The 21,273-nt window shown below is 39.9% G+C and overlaps 2 protein-coding genes across 2 annotated transcripts in view; one reads left to right on the top strand and one right to left on the bottom strand.

Moving 5' to 3' along the window:
• EFHC2 (EF-hand domain containing 2) overlaps positions 1-21,273 on the top strand; it is a gene marked incomplete at both ends in the record, with an annotated part of 179,715 nt that overhangs the window by 41,579 nt on the left and 116,863 nt on the right. Inside the window, 1 exon segment of the mRNA XM_079727614.1 lies at positions 18,181-18,331. Within this exon segment, the coding sequence (XP_079583740.1) occupies positions 18,181-18,331 (151 nt within the window).
• LOC307069052 (putative deoxyribonuclease TATDN2) lies at positions 6,269-8,790 on the bottom strand (the record flags this gene model as incomplete). The annotated part of the gene is made up of 4 exons (XM_079727193.1): positions 6,269-8,102; positions 8,202-8,209; positions 8,375-8,440; positions 8,728-8,790. The coding sequence occupies 4 exons, from the start codon at positions 8,788-8,790 to the stop codon at positions 6,269-6,271; spliced, it is 1,971 nt and encodes a 656-aa protein (XP_079583319.1).

Below are 21,273 nucleotides of genomic sequence, written 5' to 3'. Positions count from 1 at the left end.
GGGGAGGTCCATCTTCTTGTTGCAAACTGTGAAGAATTTCCACTAGATACAGTGCAGATGAAATCATATTGAAGAATTATACCAAAACCAACATGCAATTTCACTTCCTAAGAAAGTGACAAGAATTGAGTTGGGGGGTTAGGACAACCTGTAGGGGCTTCCACTTGGCTTACTTTCACAGCTATTGATGGATTAAGAGTGTCACTAGGAGGCCCAGGAATAGTCACACTGAGGGAAAAAGCAGGCCCTGCATTAGGGCATTTCTCTGATGCGACAGGCAATACACACGAAGGACTAGCTATATTCGCTCTGTTCCTGGAGTGGAGGTCGGGTCAATTTATAAAATTTTTGTGTGGAAAAATCTGAAGTTTTTCCTGCAGGGGACTCTCCATGGCCCCAATTCCCTCCCTGCTTCCCTTAACGTGCTGTATATGAATTTCTATCAACCAGCTTCCCACTGAGAGGAGGAATCAGAACATTGGAATGGACGGTGAAGGAAGGAAAGAAGACCTGCCCACCCTATTTTTAGAAAAACAGGATAGACTGCTCTTTGTTCAAGAATGAACAAAGAAACCCAACAGAAGGTTTCTGAAAAGGCTCTGCAACATAAATGGAGGAGAACATAGTATTTAAGAGGCAGAGGAGAAAAATATTTATTTTAAAAATATGCTTTCTATAGGAAAATGAATATTTTTGATAACGATTTGCTTTGTGCTTTCTATTGAGTGCAAAGAAGTATACAAAACAAAGTAAGCGTTTAAAGCAAACTGAAGTGAAGTCTAGAAGGAGAAAAGAGAACAAGAGAATACGTTTAAAATATTGCTGAATGAGACTGTAGGTGAAAAGGAAAGGGAACTTGCTGAAGAAGGAAGAAATGTGAGGAAACTAAAAAGCATTATATGTAGTAAAATTTAAAAAAAAGAAACTGGAGAAAATGAGATGAGTGATGGAAAAGGCAAACTTGAGAAATTCTCCCAGAATGCAGAGGAAAAGGTCAGATATGAGAGCTTGAGATAGGTAATGAAAGGTTGGACAGAGGATGGAGCTCTTATAATATATAGACAATTGTTCCTAAAGAATTAGAAGCTAGATTAAAAGCAACCAAATCAGTTAAGCATGCCATAAGAAAATAATAAAAACAAAACCAACTTTCTAGACTATAAAAAGACACAGATCTACAGATCAAATGCTTACCGTGTACCAGAGAAAATAACAAAAAAAGAGACCAATAATTAGATATAGTCTGGTATTTTTTATGTTAATTTCAAGGATAAAGCAAAGAAATTACCTAGCATCCTGAGAGAAAAAGTAGTTTAACCCCCAAAGAAGGAGAAGTTGACATCAGAATTCTCTGCAGTCTTAAATGCCAGAAGACAGGGAAGCAATGTCTGTAACTTTTAGGGGAAAATGTTTGTGACCCACAAATTCTAGACTCAGCCAAGGTGTTACTAGTGAAAGCCGCAGAAGGATGTTCTCAGATATATGATTTCTCACAAATATGCCATCCACATACTTTTCCTGAGAAAGTTGCTTGAACATGTACTCCAGCCAGTTGTAAAGCAAATTAAACAGTTCAACCATGAGGGAAGTCATGAAATAAAAGGGTTAGTGGTGAGCAATGGAAACAAACTTATAAGTAATTATAAAATATAAATAAAGTTGAAAACAGTGTAAACATTTTAAATCTTTATTGGAAGATAAAAGCACAATAAACAATAATAAAACGACAAATGCAAGATAGGGATATAAAAAGAAAACATATAGTATTTTTCGCCATTCAAGGGAGTTGTTCCAACAGATGTTAATTTTTGGAATTCACACTTGAACTGACAATTCTTTTTATTTTTTTATTTTATTTTTTATTTTTTGAGGTACGCGGGCCTCTCACTGTTGTGGCCTCTCCCGTTGCGGAGCACAGGCTCCGGACGTGCAGGCTCAGCGGCCACGGCTCACGGGCCCAGCCGGTCCACGGCATGTGGGATCTTCCCAGACCGGGGCACGACCCCGTGTCCCCTGCATCGGCAGGTGGACTCTCAACCACTGTGCCACCAGGGAAGCCCGAACCGACAATTCTTTACAAATTAAAAGTAACGATGAATAGAGTTGAAATCTCTCTCAATCAATGGGGAAAAAAGCTTCTTATATCATCTTTCTCTAGGACCTGTAAATATTCCTTCTTTAACTCTGCTTAATAAACATATATACTTTGTGTTTTTAACTATGTTAAAAAAGAAAAAAAAGAAAAAAGACTTTTAAAGTAAAAATACACCAGAACATGAAAATTGTATATAGATTGGTGGTGGGATTTTGTGGCACATAACTCTTCAGTGAGTATGGGCATGAAAACAATCATTTCTTAAAAGTATATATAATTTGGGGGCTTCCCTGGTGGCACAGTGGTTGAGAGTCCGCCTGCCGATGCAGGGGACACGGGGTCGTGCCCCGGTCTGGGAAGATCCCACATGCCGCGGAGCAGCTAGGCCCGTGAGCCATGGCCACTGAGCCTGCGCGTCCGGAGCCTGTGTTCCGCAATGGGAGAGGCCACAACAGTGAGAGGCCCGCGTATCACACACACACACACACACAAAAGTATATATAATTTGGCATAATGAAAATATGAATTTTTTAAAAGAATACATAATGACATAGAATCACAATTATGTTAAGGAAAGACATTAACAAAACAGTGGGTTCTAGGTAGTAGGAATATCCTACACTTCTTTCTGTTCCTATTTTCATATTTTTGTAATGCATATGTATTAATTTTTATAGTGAGAAAATAAACTTCATTAAAATAAAAAATCCTATAGATAAGGCAGAGTTATAAGTAAGACAGATTTGTAATATTGAATGCTTTGTTCTTCCCCCCCCAAATTAAAAATAAACCAAGCATTTAATTAAGGCATTAGAAAAAGCATAACACAAAAAATACATCTGAGAACTGAAGGAAAAAATTAATAAACTTAAAAGCAGAATTTTATAAATCAGTAAACAGAATAGATTTGAACAAGAAGTCAAAGAGTTGAGTCTTAAAAACAACAGAATTAACAAACTTCTAGCTTATTTACTCAGGAAAGCAAACAAAAATACACAAAATAATGTATTTAAGTCAAAAATTCAGAGGAAATAAAATGCACTGCTTATGCTAATTACAAAGTGAAGTGAATATTATAGTAAATATTAAGTAGCAAAGTTGACTCAAGGAGTACAACAGTGGAATTGGCCAATAACTAGGGAAATATTAGAGAAAACCTCCAAAGAGCTACTCCAGTTGTTAAAGTGATTGTCTCTAAGTAGTAGATTGTGGACTTTTCCCCCCACTTTGTGCTCTTTGGTAGTCTCAAAGCCGCATAACACAGGGAGATCAGCTCCGTGCTCTGTGACTGCCTAGAGGGGTGGGATAGGGAGGGACATCTGGATCATGAGGTTTTTTTTGTTCGTTTTTGTGGAATTTTTTGTGGTTTTTTTGTTTGTGGTTTCTTTGGTTCTTGTTTTTTGTGTTTTTTTGTTTTTGTTTTTTTACTAGTAACATGAATAGATGAAACAAGTGTTCTTTACTGTATTCAAGAAATAAGTAAAGGAAGATTGTGAGTTTTGACTTAGGCCACTCTGGATGTACTACACTCAGAAAAGCCTATATTGCTCACTCCCCTTCCTAAAGAAATAAAGCTGAATTATGGCAAGGTTCTCTCCTGCACGTTAGAAACACTGCAGAGTATGGTCTGTGCATTTGCCATCAAAATTGTAGAGGGAGAGGAGCAGGTAAGGAAAGTATTTTCTCCATGTAAGAAGGAGATCATTTTTTTTTTTTTTGGAAAGGAAACTTACTTTAATTATAATATGTGTATATCCTGTTTATCTTGTTGATTGTGCACTTACAAAAGCAACCATTCATTCACACCCATTTTTAAAATGCGCACTTGGTAATGTCACTTTGCTAGAACCAGATGAATAACATTGTGTTCTCCACAGATCTTATGTTGTGAGAAAGGTAAATGAAAGAGGATGTTAGAATGTGATGAGTGGAGATATGTACAAAATGTGATAAGGGCATCGCAACAGCAAGAGTGTGACTAAGGTCGTGTTTCCAAAGAACTTGAGCTCATTGAATTGTACCTCAAGTTAATCAAATTAATCTAAAAGTAACTTGGAGAAACACCTTCTTGGGTATTTGTGACTCACATTAGCATATCACAGGAAATGTGAAATGAAAAAAAAATCTGAGGAACTTTGTACAACTCATTATTTACCAGAAGTGTGTGCCCGTGGAACCCTCTTCCCTAAAATTGTTTATCACAAGCTCAGGGCTCCAGTGGGTTGAGGGACACACTGTGAACAATGTCTATTTAAAGTGTACATTAAATGGAAAAAAAAACCTTCCTAACTCAAAACATTGGCTTAATTTTTGAACGTCTTCTGTCTTGAAAAATATAATCAAGTTGCACCTTTAACACTGCATCAGCTTCTTTTGTTCTACTAAGGAAAGTGAAGCACTTCAGCTATGGCTTTCTTCTTCTCAAAAGACTGGATTCCCAACAAAGGGGAAATCTATGCAATATTCAGTGTTATTTATAGGAAATATGAACTGTCAAGTTCCTGGTAGAGCTTGATCTTTTTCATTTATTTCTTTTATTATGGATTACATCTACCTGCAGAATATAGGTGGCCTTTCAACCTTGCCTTGCCTTGTAAATTAAAGAGGAATGCTAGAACTAGGATGGCTTATTACTCTATTCTCTTACTAATATCTGCCACCTCGCCCAAATACTATCATTAACTGCCAGGTGTTAATGGAGTTAGTTATTCATTCGTATGTTAATCCAAGAAATCTTTGCTGAGTGCCTGCTCCGTTCCAGGCACTCTTCTAACATCGGGTGTATGTACAGTGTGAACGAGACTGACAAAGCTTGTAAACTTACAATATAGTGGGGAAGATAACCAATGAACACACATATCTATTAACAACACAATCTCAGACAGGGCTAAGTGCTAGGATTAAATCAAAATAGTAAGTCCAGGATTTTTTTCCTCCCAGGTGAGGTGAACACTTACAGATTGGTGATCAGGGAGGGCTTCTCTGTGGAGGAGACTTCTGAGCTGAGAACCAGATGGTGAGGAGCCAGCTGATTTTTCTGGATCCTCATAAACAGGCACAAAGGAAACTAGAGAAGTCTGAAGTATGCTGGGCCTCTTTTCATTGATTTAGTTTTCAAGAGTAAAAGAGATTTTCCATTTTAAAAATGCAATTTCTCATCCAGTAATCGGACTCCTAGACTTAGGTGTGTGCCTTGGATGGCAAAGCTGAATTTCCTAACTCAAATGTTTTCCTTAAAATGTGAGTTCATTTTAATTTCTCAAGGAGGAAGGCTGTTTGCCAAATGGGCAGCTGAAGCTCTTCTCTGTTTCTGCCCTTGTGGAGAATGGTATTTCTAAGTGATATACATTTGGGCCTTGTTAAGAATCAGAGCAATTTGAATGAAGAGTTGCTATTACTAGTATGCTAGTTATCTGAAGAGCTTTGGAATTATCCAAGTGTGGGAAGGGAGTTCAGTTCAGATTCAAAACTCATCTCCTCAGTGGTTGTAAAATTCAACCGATTTGGCTCCCATCGATTCTAAGGTCCCCCACAGCCCTCCCTGGCACATTATGACTATTAACTAATTTTTATCTAAATTCACTTCCTCTTAGATGAAATGCTACTGTTGGTTTATCTTTAGAAATAAGAAATTGCAAGTTGAACAGTCACTGAATTTATAAATTTAATAACAACCCATATGGACTATAGAATTCCTATAATAACAAATACATTTTGGGAACAAACGGAACAAATCACCTAGCTCACTTCTAAAATTCAACATTCCTTGCTCTTTTTTTTTCAAAGACAAGTAGGTGGGTGACTTTAGTCACCAACTGCTCAGAAACACAGGCTGCAGAGAACAGGGATTTGGATTAGCAAACCAGAACCTTATGGAACTCTTTCTTCTCTACTGACTACCCTGGCACAACTGGGAGGGAAGGAAACCCCTAATAACATCAAGGGCAGTTCCCCTTAGTCTTCCTCCCATCCCACTGCACCCCACCCTACCAGCCAGAAGCAGGAGTCTTATGAAGAAGTTTTGCGGAGAACATCCTGTCCTGGTTTCTTCTGTTCCAATGGGCTTGCCAAACACATCCTTGACCTGGGACACAGGCAGAGTTCAAACCAAGTCTATGTTGTCAGCCTGCTGGTCTCCCTTTTCTGGAAGACTCCTGACTGTGCCCTCTCTGCTTAAATATTGTAGAGGCGTCTAGTGTTCTCTCGTAAGGTGGCCAAGGTGTGGGAGAGTGGCTGTTCTTTGATTCTGGCAATCTCTCGAACCGTATGCAGGGCCAGGCCTGGGTGGGCAAACGGGCAAAGGCTTTTGGGAACTGCACGAGGGAGGAAGTAGGGAGCATCTGTTTCCACGACGATTCTCTCCAGTGGGATGTGTTTCACAGCATACCGGACCCCCCAGGCGTTAGGGTAAGTCAGGACTGCAGTGAAGCCCACAAACATGTTGGGGAAGTAGTCCAGAAGGGGCTTGATGACTGCGTAACTGCCAATGAAGCAATGCCTATGGATCTTGTAGTCAGAGGGCACATATTTTTTCAGGATGACCATCAGATCTTCCTCAGCTCCTCGGCAGTGGATCACCACGGGCTTCTTTAGAGACACGGCCAGCTGCAGCTGTCTCTCAAATATCTTCCACTGCTGTGGGATATGTGTGCTGCACTTATGGGAGTAATCCAAGCCAATTTCTCCATATGCTACAGCCTTGGGGTGCTGTAAGGCTTGCACAATATCGATTTCGTGATACAACTGGTAGTAACGTGCAAAATGGGGGTGACAACCAAAGGCCCCCCAGACCAGATCCTCTTTCAACAGCTCCTCCCATAGACCATCCTTCAGTGTGCGAGGATCAGAGAAATCAGTGATGCACCCGTGAAATTCCTTAGGGAAGGACCAGCTATAGACTTCTCTGAACTCGTTAAACGTCCCTTTGAAAGACAACTTGGAATAGAGCATGTCCAGGTGACAATGGGTATCAATGAAACCCTCCTGTAGGTTTTGTTTCCAGTGGTTCCTTGGCAGGGAACAAGATGCATGTCCTCCCCAAGAATGTGATGGTGTCTCCTCTTGGAGATGGTGTCTCCTCTCCTTCATCCCGGCTTCTGAACTTGTAGAGAAATGAAATGAATGAGAATTCGGAGACTGATCTTCTCCTGATGCCTTCAGTTCTCCGGGCCAGGTTGGGGAGTACACTGGAAGATTGAAGGTATAACCACTCAAGGAACTCTGGCTGCTCTTCCCAGCCTGGGATGTGCTGCTGCTGCTGCTGCCGCCCATGAAGAAAGAGCAAGGAGGCTTGGGACTACTGGGCCAGTAGCTGACAGAGTCATGCCAAGGACCACTATACAAATTAGGCCAGTAGATGAAAGGCTCAGCTGTGAAGGATGGAGGCGTTGAAATTCTTGCGGGACTGAGTGAGACTCGCTCCTCCTGAGGGAATCTGAAGGCAGAAATCTCATCCACGTCAGACCAGCCACCTCCTGAAGAAGGGTGCTCAATTACCATACTCTTATCTTGATGCTTTTGGATTTGTGAATGATAGTCAGGTCCGCCTAGAAATTTTAGGGCTGGAGAGGCTTCTTCAAAAATGAGTGCCCCTGGGTCACCAAGTGGCTTCTCACGATGTACCATCATTCTCCTGTCACAGAAGTCGCTGATCTCTATCTTCTCTCTGACCTCTGAGGCAGACACTATTCTTTGAGGAGCAGAAAAGGGGACATCCGTGGCTGATCTTCCTCCAGAGCTGGGCTGCTGTCTTGTGCTCCATTCTGTACTAGTGGCAGCCTCTCCTTCTGCCATCAATGTTCCCAGGATGCCCTGGATCGCTATTGAAGAGCCTTGGTCTTGCTGTCTAGCCCAGCTTCTCTGGCCCTCGTCTGCTTCCTCAGTCTCATTATTCTGACCCTCAGCTATGGCTGCAAATTTAGGGTTTACGGAGCTATAGAAACTATGTTTGGAGATACCTGTCAGGTTGTAGGCATCCTCTGGAGAAGCCATTTCTTCTAGAACGGGGCTGGCAAAGCACAAAGGGGATGGCGCTGAGGCGATTCCACGGACGAGAGGAACCCGGAGTGCTCCGAATCAGGTAGTCTTTGGAGGTTGCTCCACCCACACGCGAACCTGAGGAATGGGAAGAGTATAAAGAGAAGTAAAATGAGGAGGTGGAATTTCCCTGACAGGATGAAGCCCAGGAAACCTCGGCTTGAAGGCCACAAGGACCTCCTTCTGAGCTTTCAGGCACCCGGGCGGCTAGGCTCCCCCAGAACGTAATGCAGAGCCCTAAGCTGGCTGGCTGGAGGAGGCCACGTCACTGGGCCCCCAGAGGCATCCGCGTTTGCTGGGGGATCCTACCTAAGTGCCGCTCCTGTGGTCCTTTACCTTGCGCCGCTCCCGCTCCCGCTCCCGCGGCTTAGGGAACTTTCTCCTTTCTTTCACTCGCCCATTACAGTTCTCCGTGTTCCAGAGATGTCAAAGTCCTTCCACTGAGTTTGTGATCTCAAAACTATTTGGAAAAGTCACAAAGATCCAGGATCGACTGAAGGCTTGGTTCGGCGCGCAACCCTTCAGCGAGCTCCGGAGAAGAGTGGCGGCGACTTTTTTTTTTTTTGGTGGCAATTACTTCCGGGGCATCAAGGCACTTCCGGGGTTTCAAGGCACTTCCGGGGTTTCAAAGCACTTCTGGGACTAGAAAGCTTTTCCATTTGGTTTGGAATACAAGGCCCTTGTGAGATGTCAGAGCCCTCGAAAAGGCTGCAAGGTAATTTAGGGACCCCACACAGGGGCCCCTGAGCTGGGCTGGTGGCCTAGAGGTCCAGGCTGCCGAGGGAGTGCAGGAGGGCGGGGCTGAGCCCAGCGCTGGAGGAGGTGGGGGGAGGGCACAGCTCCTTCCGCCCACCCGCCCTGGCCACTGGAAATACTCCTGCAACACGGGGTGCCCCGCCCATTCTGCTTCTACCTCAGGTCTGTTCCCGCCTCTCCACAGCTGCCCCTCCCCCCCGCCCCTGCCTCGTGTGCGTCGCAGCGAGCCCGCCACTGGAGTTGCCGCCATTGCTTGCTTTGTGTTCCTCCCCCACCCCGCCTCGTGTGCGTGTGCGTCGCAGCCAGCCCGCCATTGGAGTTGCCGCCATTGCTTGCTTTGTGTTACTCCCCCACCCCGCCTCGTGTGCGTGTGCGTGTGCGTCGCAGCCAGCCCGCCATTGGAGTTGCCGCCATTGCTTGCTTTGTGTTACTGCTCCCCGCCCTTCACGTGCGTCGCAGCCAGCCCGCCACTGGAGTTGCCGCCATTGCTTGCTTTGTGTTACTGCTCCCCGCCCTTCACGTGCGTCGCAGCCAGCCCGCCACTGGAGTTGCCGCCATTGCTTGCTTTGTGTTACTGCCCCCCGCCCCTCGTGTGCGTCGCAGCCAGCCCGCTACTGGAGTTGCCGCCATTGCTTGCTTTGTGTTACTGCCCCCCGCCCCTCGTGTCCATCGCAGCCAGCCCGCCACTGGAGTTGCCGCCATTACTTGCATTTTGTTACTTTCTCCCCACCCCCGCCAGTGTTTATGAAAAGCATAATTATGGTTTATAAAGCATAGTTTAAGTATACATGGTTTTGAAAACATAATTGTAGTATGTTACCATTTTCAGTCCTGTGGTTTTTTTCCACTGGACATTTGTGCATATCCTAAGCATTTCTCTTATTGCTGCATCGTTTTAAAAAACATCATACTACTGCCTTCATAATATTCCATAGAATACATACATGTGCCATAATTCACCAGATCCTTCCTTTCTTGTTAGATCTTTAATTTACCCCATTCTAATTTTTTTGTGTAATAAAAAAAATGCTGCAAAGAACATCTTTGCACATATGTTTCTCCATATTTTGGTTTGGTTCTTTGGGCTGCATGCCCGGAAATGGAGTTCCTGAGAAGAAGTATAGGAATTTTAAAATGGCTCTTCAGAGCATCACACTACCTCAGAAGAACTGTAATAATTTAAAATACCATGGGTTATGAATAACCCTACCAGGCTCATTTAATAGGAGAAACAAACAAAACCGGCACCTCACTGTTATTTTAATTTGTACTTACCTGATACTTTTTTAGAGTGAATATTTTCCTTTTTTAAATTGAACCTCTCCTGCATTTTAAGTTCTGTTTTCATTTCTTTTTTAAGATCCTTTAAGGATTAATTAAAAATTTTTTTATAAATTAAGCTTTTGTCCTATGTTCTAAATTTCTTATTTGTATGTTGCTTGTTTTTAATTTATATTTTAGCCTATTGAAGTTATAACTTCTTTTTGTAGTTAAATTTTAATATTTTCTTTCATAATTTTGTCTTTTTCTCTTAAGTCTGGAATGGTCATCCTCCCTTTCAGGGCTTTGCCACATATATAATTTTTTTTGGAGGGTAAAAGGGATTGATTTGTTATATTTAAGCTGATAATCCATCTGGTATTTATTTTGGGTTATAATTTATTTTAAGTGGAGATATACATTGATGGTTTTCCAAGTTAGTACTTTTTTCACTTGCTGATATGATTCCTCTTTCATCATGTGTTAAATTCCTATATGTAATAGAGCCTATTTCCAGACTATCTATTCTTTTCCACACACTAGTGTGTCTCTTATTACTCTGGTTTTGCACTGTTTTAATAACTGAAGCATAATAGTAAGTAAGGTATAAAATCTAGGAGAGTTAGGTCTTCTACATTACTCTTAATTTTCATAATTATCTTTAATAGGCTGACTGTTTATCAGATGAAATTAGAATTATTTTTTCAAGTCCTTCCAAAACACCAATGAAATATCCATTTGAAATATGTTATTTTAGTCTGTTTATCCAGAATATACTTCACCTGTCCTATTATTTGTCAAGTTTTCCTATATAATACTTTTAGAGTTTTATCTGGGTCACAGAGTTTTCATTAAAACTATTTTTAAGTGTTCTGTAATTTTTTATTCTATTGTGAACATACCTTTTTCTTCCACTGTATTTTCAGGTGGTTATTGCTAGTACATAAGAATATTTTTGATTCAGTTGTGGTTATGCTGAAATCTTTTATTTATTCTTAGTTTTTTTAGCATTTCCCTATGCCATTATTTTATCTATCTATAATGATAGCTTTTGTCTCTTTATTGCTAATATTTTTACTTCTTACATTGTCCAGAACTCCTAAAAAATATTAAATCATGATGTTGGTAGGGGCATTTTTGTTCTGTTCCTGATTGTAGCAGACACATAGTTCAATTACATATAATACTGGATATTTAGGCTATTGTTTTAAAGCAGATGCTTTTTTATCCTGTTAAGGAATTACTCTTGAATTTTAAAACGTATGTGGTAGGAAACAGTTTGAGATCATTATATATTTGCTGTTACTTCCTAATTTAGAAACATCTTTGCATCTGTGAGGAAAATGCTTTTTGTGTAGTTTGCTTATGACTGTTATGGACTCTTGAATTTTGTTTGCTTGTATTTTAGTTAGGATCTTTGCTCTATAAATCACAAGTAGTGAAATTGCTCTGGAACAGTAGTTCTCAACCTAGGCTTGCACACTGTAATCACTTGGGGAGCTTTAAAATCACTGATACCTGGGCCTGACCTGAGGGATTCTGATTTCATTGTGTGTGGGTGTGTATAGGTGTGGATGTGGCCCGAACATCACGATTTTATAAAGCTCTACAGGTGATTCTAATGTGAAGCCAGGGTGAAAACTATTGCTCCATAGTTGTTTTTTTTTTTTTTTTTTTTTTTTTAATACCTTGTGTATCAGGCATTGGAATTCACCTTTGTAGCTTTCCATCTTTTTTGGTATCCTGCGGGAGTTATATAAAGTGGTGCTTTTCTTTTCCTTGAAAGCTTGAAAGAATCTATTAGTAAATCATCCTGGTTGGAGCCTTTGTTGGGGCAATACTTCGGTAATTTTTTTACTTCTTACTTGGTTATTGGTTTATTCATTGTGTTTTGATACTTCACAATTCTTACAGAAAATCACTTATTTAATTGTGGTTTTAAAATTTATGTTCATAAAAGCTTGAATAATTTATTATAATAAGATAACTTACATCTTATAATTTATTACATCTCTATGTCGTGCACTATCTTGTTTCTGATTTTATTTATTTACATTCTTTGATTAGCTTTGCTAGTGCAGGGGAGCAAAATTTGCCACCCCAAATAGTGTCTCTTAGGCATGTGGATTATCCTGAGCTGAAAACAGTCAAGGCCCAAAAGGCTAAGGAAGAACCTTTGACTTTCTCCCCAACTGCCTAAAAGAATTTAGATACAGGACCTGTTCAATGAAGGGAGACAGGGAGGAACCTAGCAAAGTGTCAGTTAAAATTCCTCTCTGTCTCCCATTGCTTCTGTATGGCCCAGCAAACGTTTGTTTACCAAACATTTGCTTTTTTTCATCTTCTTGTGAATTGCCTTCCTCCCTTTTGAAGTCTCAACCCCTATCCCCTTCCCCTTCTCTCAGATGGCATATAAGCTTCAATTGCCTAACTTGTCTTTGGGCTTCATATTCTTATGGAGCCCCTATACGTACATAATGAAATTTGGTTTTTCTCCTGTTAATCTGTCTCATGTCAGTTTAATTCGTTAGACCAGTCAGAAGAACCTAGAAGGGTAGAGGAAAGTTTTTTCCCTCCCTGACGCTAGAATCTTACCTATTTTATTTATTAATAAAAACTCTTGAATTTATTTATTGCAGTTGTTTTTCTCCTTTCGAATTTATCTATTTGTGCTTTTATCCTTTTTTGCTTTAGACTTGTTTTCCTTATAACAAATTTTTGCACTTTCAAAAATTTTTGTTCAATCCATTGCTCACTGTGACTGCATTTCAGAATTACTTGTGGAGCTTTAAAAAAAATACTAATGCCCCTCTTAACTGCCTCCAAGATTCCTGTTTAATTTATTTAGGCTTGGGTATGTTTTTTTGTTTGTTTTTTGTTTTTTAAGTTCCTAATGAGAAGCCAAGAAGGCTGAGAATCACTGAGTTAGTACATTTACCTGCGTTGGCTGTCTTTAACTCTAAATTCTCATATGTTATAATCTAAATCCAGTAATTTACCCAAGATTACAGATTTGCTTGTATCTTATAGGTTTGTACCTCTTTAAATTTTATTAAATTCTCTACTTATTTTTTGTCTTTTAAAATTTACTCTCCTCACAGTAATTATTAGAGGTGACAATATTTGTTTATAGTTACATGATACATTTTTAGTTGTATTGTTTGTGATCGATGGCTATGATTTCTGTAGTTTAAATTTATTAAAATTTTTTTTTTTTTGTAAATTAGCCTATGTAGGGAAGGAAAATAATTTTCCTTTTACCCTTCTAGGTTTTTGGCTGAGGTGCCCCCTGTAATGAAAGACAGCTTAACAGGAGAAAAACAAACAAGTTTAATAGCATGTTTACCTCCTGTATACATGGGAGATACCAGGAAAACTGAGTAACTTTCCCAAATATCCCAAGCCACCACCTTAAATACTAGTTCCAGCTAAAGGCAAAAGATGTTTGGGGTATGGGGAGCCAGTTATGGGAGGTTATCTGGCAAAGCACAGTAAAGGTCGGTACAGTTATGCAGATTTAAGTTCATGCTTTCTCCATTGATGCATTTCTAGAGACATAGTTATCTTCCTTTTTCTGGCACAAAGAGGGAGAAACCCTTACCAATGGAGATTTCCATTAAAAATGTAAAAAGTCTCTTACAAAAGGATAACTTTTACTCACATTTCAGAGCTTCTCCTTTCTCAGCTGTTTCTTAAAAATGATCAGCTCAAGATAATTCTTATGCCAAAGAAGCATATTTTGGGATGTTGTATTGTGCTGCCCTTCACATATGATAAATTTCTTAAAATATACCATTGTCATGTATAAAGGAGCCATCCTCTATATGCAATACAAAACTCATTATAGTTTATTTCCTTAATTCTGAGATTCCGTAGTCATAAGAGAAACCATTGATTTAATAACAGCTTGGGGACTTCCCTGGCAGTCCAGTGGTTAAGACTTCGCCTTCCAATGCAGTGGGTGCAGGTTCGTTCCCTGGTCGGGGAGCTAAGATCCCACATGCCTCATGGCCAGAAAACCAAAACATAAAACAGAAGCAGTATTGTAACAAATTCAATAAAGAGTTTAAAAATGGTCCACATCAAAAAAACATAATAATAACATCTTTTTCCAGAAGAATAAACAACACTGCATTAAATGTACACAAATTTTTATTGTCTACTAACTAACCTATGATAGCATGCATTTATCCTTACTATTATGTACCTTCTTCTTTAGTACCTCGCAATTTAAATCTGAGCCTTTTTCATTAAATAGAACATAAACATTTTAAACTTAGACTTATGATGTTGATCTCTTTATAAAATGTTGAGCCTTATTGAATATTACTGGTGCTTCTTTCTTTCCTAACAGCTTCTCTAGGAATTCAGCTGTAAGCTTTTGACACTCAGATGTTTGGTTCCTGAGTAATAGTCTTTATGACTCATGCATTGGTCATACCAGCTTCACGATCTTCTAAAATTCTGTGATTTATTCTGAGAGATTAGACTTTTGTTTTTGCCTTATGATTGCATTGCCTAGCACACGATGGACAATCTTCTAGCATTTTTATGTCAATGCTACATCAGACATTAACATTTTGAAAACATTTTAAGTGAAAATTAGGATTCCAAATTGATGTTAAAATCCAGCTATTTGGGATATGCAGTGCAAAGCAGAGAACTCAGTTGACATGAAAACAGAACTAACTCCTTCCCCACAAGGCTAAATTTACACCTTACATCAAGTTACATCTATGTTCCTCATTAAAATGCATTCCTGACTGCTTTGAGTTTCTTTTGGCTTTACTTGTAGGAAGAATCTGATTTCAGAAATATTAACATTAAATTTTTTTCCATTATATGAGGAAATATCACATATCTAGTATTTAAAGCTAATTGATTTCAGATTTTATATCCTCTTGGCTAGCATCAAAAATCTGAATGCCTTGGGGATCAGGTAGGTAACCTCATATAATACAGGGCTTGTAGAGGCCTGTGGGGAATGGAAGATCACACAACCTGCCAAATGACATTTACATTCCGTTTTCAAGAAAATTACAGCCAATTACATCCTCTAGGACCTTATTTATCTAGCCTCTGCTTGACATCATAAATTATGATGAAACCTTGTATCATAATTATGTTTCTATAAATTTTCATTTCTCGCAGTTTTTATTTTAGATTGTTCTCTCTGGATTCTCTGGTACATCAAGTTCCATTGCAATTAGGTCTTTCACCTTTGTGAGATCACTTTTAATCTCTTTGGTATCTCTTCCCTCAAATGCCATTTTGCTACATTTTACAGTTTCCTCTCCCTCTTCTTTTTCTATCTTTCCATCTCTACTGCTCTGACTTGCTCTCTACCTTTCATGCTGGAGTTCGTCAGCCCTGTATTCTCAGGGGACCAGAACATGAAATATCAGTCTGTCCCTCTTCTGGAAATATTGAAGTCCAACCTAAAATCATGTCTTTCTTTCTCTTTGTTTCCACTGAGCATCGTTTATTCTCTTTCAGTGCATCATTTGCTTGATAAATATTTAATGATTATATGCTTGACAATATTGTCAGCTGATCTCTGGCAGTTTGGTCATGCACAAACTTATACCAGTAGCATTCAATACATAAAGGTAGGTGGGGTATGAATAGTCTCTCTACACTTTCCTACCCAATTACAAAGAAAAAAAGTTTCAGATTGAATATTACTGTAGGAGCAGAAAACTTTTCCCTTCTTCCCTTCTAGATTCTTTCTCTGGACTAATAGTTAAATTGACATAATACAGATTAATGGAAGAAAAGGAAATTTTGTACATATCGGAGCCCCATAAAAATATGAGACTCTTTGGCAGTTGGGTACTTGATGCTTATATGCCATCCTGAGCTAAGTAGACGAGGGTAGAGGTCTGGGGCTTCAAAGATCATTCACAGGAAAATGAGAAGAGCAAGTGTTTGGTAAACAAATGTTTGCCATGCCATGCTGGATAAGACTTTCTGATATAAATAAGTTTTCTCTAGTAATAGATCTCTTCCTGGTGCAGGTTTCGTGTCTAGGTTCTTTTAGGCAGTTAAGGGAGAGGTAAAAAGTTCTTCCTGGGTGTGCTGGGCTCCGTCTTCAGCTCAAAATAATCCACATTCTAAAGTGGCACCTTCTAGGGTGGCATATTTTGCTCTTCCTCACTACCTCTACTGAAAGCTTGATGGAACCCCAGCTCTCTTGTCCTTTTAGGTGTTCCAACAACATCTTTCCCCCCCTACTTTAAAAAAATTGAGACAATATTCATATAACATAACATTTACTATTTTAGTGTTCAATATAATTCGGCATCCCACAATTTTTTTTAAAAATTGAGGTAAAATTTACATAACAAAATTAACCCTTAGGCATTTTAAAGCGTGCAGTTCAGTGGCATCTAATATATTCACAGTGTTGTACAACCATCACCTCTATTTGGTTCCAAGACATTTTCATCACCCCAGAAGGAAACCCTGTACCCATCCAACAGCATCTTATCGGAAATGTTCACTCAACACAAATATGACAACATTCTAGTAGTGAGTTTAGCTAACTTTCTAACTGGAATCAGGCCAGATAAATTCCCCAAGAAAGCAGCTGAACATAGGACCGTTTTGGAATGAAGACAGAGGTGCCATTTTGAAGGTATAGGTCTCTGGGCTCACTAGATTCCTAGAACCTGTTCTGGTAAAGACAGTGGCTGGTCAATATTTGTAACTGATCCATTCATTTTGAATACAATTATTTCACTAGCTAAAACTCATTTCTAATATTCTTTATGGTGATTAGCAAAGCCTCTTCTGTTGATCAGAGATAAACTACTGAGGCATTTTGTCAGCCACTTCTGAAGCATGGGCTTCTGATAGAAATTTGCCAAACAATCCTGGAGCATATATTCCTAATTAGGGTAACTGACCACCCCTAGAGGTTAGATTGTGCCTAACAGCCTCACTCACATATACATTGTCTATGTTGAATTAACTTGGTGTTACAACAGATGTACACTTAACTTCTGCAACTTTAATTATAAAAATTGAACAAAAATGAGAGCAAAGGAAGTATTAAAATGGAGCCCTGAAGGAGCCTGTGCCCCAGGCCAAGCTTGAAATGGTAGCCTGAATCTACTGTTCCTTCAATTGTCCTCAATTACCATGTCTTTCTTAGTGTGTGTAAGCAGGTCGTTGTGTTGAGAGTGATTCTAATGGTGAAGGGTATGTATTATTCATACAACATGGCACTTAAACCTAAGGAAGCTATTTCAACTGGTCTTCAACTGAAGAGGCAGTCAGTCTTCTGCTTCAACATGGGAGAAAAACGGGCTGTGTTGTACTTACTGAGAGGCACAGTTTTCCAAAGTAGTTAAGGAATTTTCAAGGGTATTTTTGACTCGCTCTGATTTTTACCGTAACTACTTTAGAATCTACCTCTCCTACCCACGTCTACCCCCCACCCCCACCCCGACACACACAATAAAATGAGGCTGGGTCTAGCATTGAGCTAGGCTCTTTGAGGTTCCTGAAGAAGTGTAGGGTGGGGTCTCCAGTGCATTGGAAGAATTTCAGCTCCGCCTGTTTGAATTGCCTCAAGGCAAGCAATCAGCAGGACCAGAGATGAGAACAATTTTATTATCCTAGAACCAAGGTAGCTTTGTGGTATTTTTAATGAGAAAAAAATGGCAAAACTTATATTCGTCTTGTGGGAAAGAATATTATTTTGTCTGTAACACATACATATGGAATCCCACTGTGAGATTCCAAAGACAGACGCTAGTTCACTTTATGGTGGAGCTGAATGATGGATTTATTGCTTGAATATCATTTCCTCATTCTAACCAGACAGTGATGAAAATATAAAATAATCTTTATATACTGTAACCTAGACTGTATATCCATTCTCATAGCTGATGTGTAGAATGTCTTCTTGCAAAAACTTCCTCAAATTTTTTCTTTACGTTAACAAAAAGTATACAGGCAGTAGCTTTATTGATTTTAAGTTTGCTGAATTTTTTTCATTTCTTAGTTTCTAATTATGATCCCAACAGGTATTATCTTTTGATGCCTATTTAGAAGATGAATTGCCTGATAAAATTCAAGAAAACTATAGAATAAGATGCTATAAAATCTACTTCTACCTTGAAGATGACACAATTCAAGTAAATGAACCAGCATTGAAAAATAACGGACTGCCTCAAGGTATCTATTTAAAGCAGAGTTATGGTTCTTTCACTTCTAACTACTGCCTTTATATACTATCTTTCTCTCGCTTTTTGAAAGACCCCATGCTACTGCGTAGGTATCTAACTTGTTGGCAATGGTGAATGTAAACATGCTGATAGCTTGTAGTTATTGATGCTGACTTATCAGCTTTCTACCCTCCACACTTCAACACTGGCCATTTCACTCACTCTTCTGTGTCATCCGTGTATCTTTCACATGCTGCTCTAGTATGAGCAAACTCTCCTGTGTCTTTGACTTTTTTCTTCAAACTCTTTTTTGTCTTTTTGCTATGACCACATTACTTCCTTCATAACACCCTCAGGGGTAGAGGGAAGACTGGTCTCCACTGCCACTTCCAGATTGGGCTTCTCTCTCCTTTCTTGAATTCACTGCTGTTTGCTTCAACAACTCTCTCTTCATCTTCATACCTATTAACTACAGACTTTCATAGTGCTTCAAGAGAGGGCCATTGCTCCTTCGCCCCACGTATGCCAGTCATCTTTACCCATACTCCACTTCAGCCAGACAAGAGTTAGCTCTGCAACGTGGCCAGCGGAGAAGCTAATCCTAGGTTGCATTAGGAGGAGCATGATAGAGGTCAAGGGAGGTAATTGATTTCTTCTGTGTGTGCTGTAAGTCCTTTACTTTGGACAATGCCAAGTTCTGGATGCCCTCAAGGGACAGCAACCATGTTGGTGAAAGGACTGAAAATTTATGTGTAAGGGAGAATAGTGAAAAGGGATATTTGTCTGTAAAGGGAAGACTCAGGTGTGCCTGATAAATGTCTTAAGGAATCTAAAGGGCTGTCACATGGGGGAGGGGTGACCTAATTTTCTGTATCCTCAAGGACAGGACCTAGGGGGTCAGAACTCAGGTCAGTAAGAGGAATAATTTTTTGGCAGAGAGGTTCACATACTTAGGACAAGGTACAAGTGGGTGGAAGGACCACCCTGCCTGAATCCTGGGGTAGGCAATGGTTGTCTCTCTCTTTTTCCGTTGCATCAGGCTTTTCTGACAATAGTATGGTTTGGAGACCAGAGTTAAAGTTCAAGGAAGAGCACAGACAGAAGGGACCTTAGGCTAATGGCACACACTTACTCTGTTGGAAAGATGTAGGGACAAGTGGGCCTGGCCACAGCTGTAGCTTGCCAGTCAGCCTGCTGAATAGTCATGGGTTTTATTTGTGTTTCTTGGGCAAAGGACACATGGGGCTAGAATGGGTGTCACCAATGAATGAGTGGCCAAATTAAGGCCTCATGAATATTGAGTACCATGAATATTTAGTGCCTCTTGTATATTTAGTGTATCATGAATATTCAGAGCCCAGGTACCTCATGTATATTTAATACATACTGAAAAATAGTTGTCTCTTGGTCCTTCTATCCCTTTCTTTCTGTGTTTAACATATACACGCTCTACTTACTATCAAATTATCGTTATTTAACACATCTTATGATTTTCTGCCTATGTTGAATAAACTTTTTGCTTACTAACTACTTATCTGGGCCCAGTGGCTCCATATTGATATACCACAATGGGTTCCATGGGGGAGAAACAGAGAAGTTTTAGGACCGTAGGCCTCTGAGCATAATGTTATGACGAGTCAGTATGCAAAGGACTTCCTTCAGTGCTCATGAGATGGAGATCGTTCTTAGAGCATGGCTTCGTTATGTCTGGATGATTAATTTGGAGCCAGTCAGCATTGTCATGAAGTGTTTGTTGAGCGTCTACTCCATGCTAGGCACTGTGCTGGGTTTTGGGAAAATGGACAAAAGGAATAAGACTCATTATATCCCTATCTCATGGAGCTTGTAGGCAAGCAGGTTGGAGAGGAAAGGGAGCAAGGTGACTAGTCCAGGAGTTTTGCAATTGTTCAGGGTAGAAGTGCTGAGTATCCAAACCAGGACAATGATGGTAGGAAGAGGACATAGGGGAAAGATTGTAGACACATTTGATTGGCAGTTAATAGGCCTTGGCAAGCGATTGAATATAGAGAGTGAGGAAGGGGAATATCTAATGATAAGGTACCTACTTTATCATTATCTCATTTAATCACCCCAGTGACCATCTACAGGAGGTTATCATCAGCTTTTACAGAAAGGAAACAGGCTTAGAGAAGTAATTTGCTCCATCTGAATCTTAACCGCTTGTCTCAGAGCTCATGCTGTGGTTGAGAGGATGGTGGTGCGTTAATAGAGCCCAGGAACATGGAGCAAGGAGTGGCATTGGAGTTGGAGCTGGGGTGTGTTTGGGTCATGAGGCTTTTCAAGTTGTGTTGGAACATCTGTATGGTGTTGCCCACAAGGCAGGTGGAACCTTAGGATGTGTTCTCAGGAAAAAAGTCAACACTGGAGTTGTGGATTGGGAATCAGGGGTGCCCAGATCATGAGCAGAATCAGGCTGTTGTGCCACGTTGGGCGAGAGCCACTGTTGAGGTGGTGGAAAGAGGAGGAAGATTTGATTTAGTGTTGTGCTTGGTTTTACTGGTGGAGGGAGCAGGTGAGGATTGGTATGGGGAGGCAATATGAACTGTCCTCATGATACTTTGTGTTCCAGCTGATACAGTATCTACTCCCTGGCTTTTATTTGGAGAATTTGTGGCTTAATGATAAATCTTTTAGGAAATATGGAAATGCTTTGATATTTAAGAAAAGATTTTCACTTTTAAAGTTGGAACTTTAAAGTTAAAGTTAAAAACTTTTAAAGTTGGAAGTGTGATATTTTATTTTGTAAAGGGACAAGAGATCTTTATACTCTTTTAAAAAAGTTTTTATTGGAGTCTAGTTGATTTACAATGTTGTGTTAGTTTCAGGTATACAGCAAAGTGAATCAGTTATACATATACATATATCCACTCTTTTGTAGATTCTCTTTTCCCATGTAGGTCATTATGGAGTATTGAGTAGAGTTCCCTGTGC

Source organism: Hyperoodon ampullatus (genome assembly GCF_949752795.1).
Source record: "Hyperoodon ampullatus genome assembly, chromosome: X".
Taxonomy (NCBI): domain Eukaryota; kingdom Metazoa; phylum Chordata; class Mammalia; order Artiodactyla; family Ziphiidae; genus Hyperoodon; species Hyperoodon ampullatus.
Note: the sequence above shows the minus strand (reverse complement) of the source record. Positions and strands in the feature narration are given on the sequence as shown.